The following is a 7,283-nucleotide window of genomic DNA, read 5'->3' on the forward strand; positions in this document are numbered from 1 at the left end:
ATATTTAATTATATCTAATTAATTGAGAAATTAATTAAATAAAAGAATTAAATTGAAAGATTACATTAAAGTTCTATCTTTGACATATTTATATTTATTTAATTTAATGATAATTATTTAGGAGTTTTATTTTAATATTAAACTCTAAATAATATTTTTAATTAAGTTGATAATTATATTATTAAAAAAAGTCTCGTGAATTAATTAAATAAAGGAATTAATTTTAAAGATTTAATTAAAGTTCTAATTTTAGTGTATATATATTTATTAGTCTTTGGCTTTTAAAAGGCAGAGACTATTGGTTTCATGTGAAATAAAAACTATTAATCATGCTTTTGACTATAGAGAAAATAAAGATATGATATGGTTTATAGCATTTTAATGACTTTAATTTCTATTTTTGAAAATTTTTCCTATTCTCCTATTGGCCAGTGTCATTTTCCTAGTGGTTTTATTGTTCAAAATAAAAGGCTAATAAATCAAAAAAGAACACGAGGGAGAGTACATTTCGAGGGGCTAGTTGGCAATTTACACACTTCCCGTAATACATTTTGGTATCTTGCCAAAATCTTTTCCATTTATTGTGTTTCAGTTGAAAATCAAACGACCACACATGGCACTATGTTTACTTAACGGACCTTGAGTTACGTACAACACTAATTTCACACTTACGAGTGACCTTAGTTGTTGCAAGCTGTGTTCTGCCACCCATGCACCCCCACTTTAGTACGGCCAAGTGCCATGCATAAGATACTCATGCCAAATATACTGCCTTCCATCGCCCATGCAATGACAATAAATGCAAGTGTGTAAATGATTTGTCAAGAGAGGAAGAATACAGTTTTTAATTACTCCATGCATTGGTTTTTAATATTGAAAAAGAAGATGGGCCTCTACATAATACCCAAGTTTCTTGGCCTCCTTTGCTAATTCTTCCATTGCTCTAAATGCTCTTCCCCTGCAATTGAAGTTGCTCTGAATGCTCTTCCCCTGCAATTGAATTTTTACCTACCCCCTCTTTCCCCTTTCAAAAATGAGCAAAATGAATATCACAAATCTTCTAGATGAACTCTTCTATTCTCAGATTTTAGGGAGACTCCCTCTCAAAGAAGTTGTTCTCTTTTCTGCAATTTCTCATAAATGGTGCAAAGTTTGGACTCGGCTACCCCATCTCAAATTTAACGAGTTTGGGGAGTTTGATCAAGATAGAAAGTTTGGCTTGTTTAGACATTCATGGCAGTCCAATGCTCATTGACTGATGGAATCTACTGAATAGAGAAAGGAGAATATGTCACCTGGTTGTTACCACAACTCGTCTTGGTTTGGGATCTCTTCCCTTTTCCAAATCCTTGATGGGGGTAATCTTTCTTGCTCAAACTGACAAATGCCAACAACTTGACATGGATATTGAATGCACCCATATGTTTTATGTTAGCTTGAATAGTTTTTTTCCTCTCTAAACGATTCATTTTTAACCTATATTTATTTGCAATCATATTGCAGGATCTGCACATTAGAAAGGAATTAAAGAGGGGAATTTACGAGTTCTTCAATGACAAGTGGAAATTTCTAGATCTTAATGGGTGGCAATTTTATCCATCAAGTCTTCAGGAAGGCAGTACCTTAGTTGTTCTCTTTTGCAATGATTACCAAGAGCCACTAGAGTTGCAAGCACTAGGGAGGATCCTTGACAATCTCCAAGCGACTTGTGAGACGCTACAAATAGTTCATGTTGGAACATGTGTGATTGACCTCAAAAAGAAGCTTACTGGCAATCATGTTATTTACGGTTGTGATAACTACAGAGCATTCGTCTTCTTTGAAAGAGCATTGTTCACGGTTGAGGGTTTTGATCAGAGCATGAGTTATGCTATGATCATTAGTGATGTGGTGTGGAGAGATAAACATAAAACCTTTGCGAGTTGGAAAGCTGTCACGTATTAGAGTGTAAGGAACATGAGCACAGAAATGGATTTTAAGAAAATTGACTATCTCCACCTCAAGGATCTGAGAAAAGTAAGTTTTGGGTTTTGAGTTTTGGAATTATCTCCTACCTGCAAATGTAAAATATTTGTAAGCGGAAGCAACTACATATTAGTAATAAATATCTTGCAAATTTTTGTGGAGACACGCATTAAATTAATGCTCGTTTATCTAAGAAGGAGAAAAAGTCTTCATTACATTTCAGTTTTCAAAAATAAAACATTTATATGACTGTATTTGGGAACTCAAAAAAATTACACTTTAATTAAATGAAGTAAATGATTATTATTATTACTATTTTGAAAATAGTGGTATAGCATGCCTCTTTTTCAAGCATATCGTATTATATTGTTTTTGAAAATTAACAAATCTATACTGATAATATATTTCATATTTTTGTTTATTAGAAAAAAAATTAAGTAGATATGTTATTTACAGTTTTCTTTTATGATTAAGCCATTTATTATTAAAAAGTTTAAATTATATGTAAGAAGAAGTGTTTCTAAAAGTGGGAGTAATAATTTTTTTATTTTTCTCATTTTTAGTATTAATTTATATTGATAAGTAGGAGATAATTTCTACAGAAAGTCAAATTGTGATATTGCTATTAAGATTTAACTATGTGATTTTGAGTCGGTGACCTCAGGCTGGAGTAGTACATGACCTCCCGGGAAGTCGCGGTGCTTCACCCCTAAATCGAGTGAGTGCTAAGTGTTCCATTTATTCTCATGAGAGATGGATTCATGTTGAATCACTACTCATGAAACATGGGTCAATGAGTTTGACTCAAAATCACACAATTAAATCCTGATAGCAATATCACATTAATTTATATTGCTAATATTTCATAGAAAACTATAAAATTTAATATATATGAAAAATTAACAAAACCATAACAAAATAGAGTTGGTCTTTTAATTTATTAGAAATAATAATAAAATATAAAGTTATTTTTTATAGTTGGTTCTTATGGTCGAGATATTTAATTAGTGTACATATATATATTTGTCAAACAATCTAAATTAGAGTTATATTGTATAGAGAAATGGAACAATATTTTTTACCTCTCTCATTTTTAATGCTAATTTAGATTACTAACATTAAATAAATAAGTTTAAGTCTAAAAACTCTACATTGAAAATATATTTAAAATTTCAATTTATTAGGAAAAATATAAGTTAAAGTGATATTTATAGTTCATTGTAAAAATTTAAATCATTTTTGTGCAAATTAGTTGTTTTAATAATTTATTTTCTTCTCCTCATAGCAATAGGCAGGGACTCTTGCTCCCACAGAGCTCTTGTTTAATTTAATAATTATTATTTAGGAGTTTTATTTTAATAATAAACTCAAAATAATATTATTAGTTGAGTAATAAATATTATTTGATTAAAAAATATATTAAAATATGTGAACATTTGATTAATTAAAAACTAATTAAATTTATGCTTTAAATAAAAAGATTAATTTTAGAACTCTAAATTTAAAGGTCTAAAATTAGAAAATTGGTTAAAGAAATATTAGAATATGATGTTATTTAATTAATTAGAAATAAATTTAGAAAATTGGTTAAAGAATGATCTGATTAGGATCTAGGATTATTACAGAGGAATGCTAACTGATTACATAAAGTTAATTTAAACCTTTAATGAATCAAATTAACATAATTGAAATAAGAGAATAACAAGATTAAGTTGTCAAAAGAGAAATTGGGAGAAAGAAGACGCAAACAATTTGATCTCGGAGTTCATCTCTATGGACTACGTCTCCGAGTCCTGCTCCAATAGAGGGACTGATCCGATTATCTCCAAAATCAGGTACAAATGTTTACAAAATCACTCCTTTGAAGTACAATAGCATTACGCTATTTCAAAGTACAGGAATGAGTACTTCAAAAATCTCCCTTATACTCAGCACTTGGACGTTCTCTCCTTTTTCTGAATGCTCATAAGAGTCTCCTAAACCCCCTTTTTATACATGAAATTAGCCAAAATAGGGCTATAACAAAATTTACAAAAATAACCCCTTCAATTAATTCCCCTCTCGAAATAACCTGTTAGCCATTTTTAACAGATTTGGCTCATGTCAATTTTGGGGTAAGAAAATAACAAATAACCTTAATTTGCTAAGGTTGGCGGGTTTATGGTCAAAGGTTAAATAAAAACTTGCGCATTATGATCTTTAAGTGCTAAAATAGTGCAACGGTCAAGCCCATTTTGGTGGAACCGCCGGTCGGGGGTTCCAACCCTGCCGGTGGCTTGCCTTGTTTAAAATTGGTGGTTAGCCAATGTTTAAATTATAATTGTTGAGCTCTGCTTGGTGCAACGGTTAAGGTATGAATTTTGAAAGTAAATGGTCATGAGTTCAAATTTGACCATGAACTTTTTTTTCCATGTTTCCCCACTTTGCTGACGTCATGATGACATCAACTATATTCATTTCTTACCTTGAACTTCAAAATGGCATAACTTCCACGTACGAGCTCCATTTTTGATGAAACAAACACCGTCGGAAAGCTCTCAACGAGCTCTTTATTTTGAAATCCATTGTTGACCACTTTGAAGATGATTATTTTTTCACCTTTTTGATGACCTTCATTCTTGGTTTGACCAACCTTTGACTGACCATAACTTTTGCATATGGACTCTGTTTTTGTCCATTCAAATTGCATTGAATTTAGAATTTCACGAACTTTAACTTGATGCTGATTATTGGAGTTTTGGAGATAATTCAATTTTGACGAAAGTATCCCCTGGATCAAGCCTCCCCACTGAGAAGCTTTCGGACCACCAAAAGTTTGGATTACTCAGAAAGAAGGTGAGGGTATAGTTCCCTCACTTTACCAATCTCCATCCATCTTTCCTTGCTTGGATGCATCCCCTTCAATCCCACTCGGATGTATTCAACTGGTCCTCTTCTTGAAGTTCTGACATTCCTATCTAGGATAACATCCTCTGGCAATTCTGACATATACTCCGGTGAAAGATCATCAACTGATGGAACCTGAACAGTGATGTCTTCATCCAAGATCATTGGAGGTTCATATAACTTGATATTCTCAACATTGACAACTGAGTAAATTTGCATGTATGGAGGAAGATTAAGGTAGAAAGCATTGGTACCAATCTTCTCTAAGATTTGAAAACGACCATAATTGATAGGCTTGAGCTTCCTTCCTTCACCTTGCATTCTTTCCTTGCTGATATGTAACCAAACTCTGTCACCAAATTGGAATTGGTGATCAATGCGATGCTTATCATGGCGAGCCTTGTATTTTTCTTGGCTCTGCCCCAACTGTGCTTCTACTGCCTGATGGATTGCTTGGACCTTTTGGATGAACTTTAAAGCCTTTTCTGCATCATGGCGTCCATCTACAAGATCGTCCTTCCCAAAAGCAAAATCCATTGGTGTCTTAGGCAAGTAACTGAAGCAAGTCTCAAAAGGAGACCTCTTTGTAGAAGAGTGTGTTGCATGGTTGTGAGCATGCTGCACATAGTGAATACTTTCATCTCACAACTTAGGATGCTTGCTGCAATAACCTCTAAGTAGATGCACAACTGTCCTGTTCACTACCTCTGTTTGTCCATCGGTTTGTGGATGGAAGGATGTACTCTTCTTCAGCTTAGTGTCCATGAGTCCCCACAAAGATGACCAAAATTCCCCTAAGAATCGAGAATCTTGATCTGATACAATAGAAGTGGGTAACCCAAAATGAACCCATACATTTTGAAAGTACAAATGAGCAGTCAGTTTAGCAGTAACTTGCTTTTTACAAGGCATTAAAATACACATTTTGTTGAACCGATCAACTATTACATACAAATAATCATGACCCTTCCTAGACATAGGTAAACCTCCCACAAAGTCCATAGATACACTTTCCCATGGACGGGATGGTACAGGTAATGGTGTGTACAAACCCAATTTCCTATTACTTGGTTTGTTGGTTGCACACATTACACATCCTTTTATATACTTGGTGATAGTTTCCTGTATATGAGGCCAGTAACAATACTTTTTCAATTGAGCTAGTGTCTTACCCCAAAATGTCCTGCAATCAAAGAGGTGTGTGCTTCACGGATTACATGTGCATGTTCATCTTTAGGAATGCATAGTTTTCCCAAGTGGTACAACAAATTATCCTGCACATAGTAATCTTTCTCTTCTACATGTTTACCCTAGATTAAAGCTGCATAGATATCCTTAAAGTTCGCATCATTAGTATATTGTTCCTGAAAACTTTCATGAGCCATAGAACTATTTTGAAGGATTATCAAAGCATTCTGAATAGGAGGTCTAGACAGCATACCTGCTACTTTGTTATGGGAACCCTTCTTATACTTAATTGCCAAATGAAATTGTTGTAGAAAACCCATCCACCTAAAGTGCCTACTTTGTTGCAACTTAGATTGTGAGTGCAAATATTGTAGTGGCTGGTGATCGGTGTGGATTACAGTTTCTTTTCCCATTAAGTAATGTTTCCTTTTTTCATCTGAACTAAAGCATAAAGTTCTTTATCATATGTAGGATAGTTACTTACTACTTCTAAAAAAGTTTCAAAGTGGTAGCAAACTGGTTTACCTCCTTTCATGAGTACAGCTCCCATGGCAAACCCGCTCGCATCTGTCTCAATCTCAAACGGTTGATGTAAATCGGGTAGAGCTAAAATTGGTGCAGTACTCAACTTTTCCTTCAAAGTATTGAAAGCCTTCTATTGCGGACCTCCCCACTGAAAAGTTGCCTTGGTACTGGTTAATGCATGCAACGATGATGCAATGAAAGAGAAATTTGCAATGAACTTCCTCCAGTACTGAACTGCACCTAAGAAACTCCTGATTTATGTAACTGTACTTGGCTTAGGCCATTTTACAATACATTCGACCTTCGTAGGGTCTACTTTCAGTTGACCATTCCCTACGACATAGCCTAAGTACACTAAGGATGTCTTTGCAAATTCGCATTTTGACATTTTTACATATAGTTTTTCATTTCTCAGTATTTCAAATACTTTCTTTACATGAGTTACATGATCATCCCAAGACTTACTAAATACAAGAATATCATCTAAATAGACTATGACAAAATCATCTATAAAGGGACGGAAGACATCATTCATGACTCTCATAAATGTAATTGGTGCATTACAAAGCCCAAATGGCATGACCAACCCTCAAAAAGTCCCTGTTTTGTCTTAAAAGCAATTTTCCAAATATCACTTTCTGCAATTCTTATTTGATGATATCCACTACGTAAGTCTAGCTTAGTGAAATAGATTGCATGTTTCAACTGATCAAGTAAAT

At 33.7% G+C, this 7,283-nt stretch overlaps 1 protein-coding gene across 1 annotated transcript; it reads left to right on the top strand.

Moving 5' to 3' along the window:
• The first annotated feature begins 846 nt into the window (after window positions 1-846).
• Window positions 847-2,082, top strand: LOC149564486 (uncharacterized). Its single transcript, XM_089816856.1, has 2 exons — window positions 847-1,358; window positions 1,504-2,082. The coding sequence occupies exons 1-2, from the start codon at window positions 1,353-1,355 to the stop codon at window positions 1,942-1,944; spliced, it is 447 nt and encodes a 148-aa protein (XP_089672982.1). The 5' UTR covers window positions 847-1,352; the 3' UTR covers window positions 1,945-2,082.
• The last annotated feature ends 5,201 nt before the right edge of the window (window positions 2,083-7,283 follow it).

Source organism: Cupressus sempervirens, chromosome 3, assembly GCF_028749045.1.
Source record: "Cupressus sempervirens isolate cs-2001-9-10 chromosome 3, ASM2874904v1, whole genome shotgun sequence".
NCBI lineage: Eukaryota > Viridiplantae > Streptophyta > Pinopsida > Cupressales > Cupressaceae > Cupressus > Cupressus sempervirens.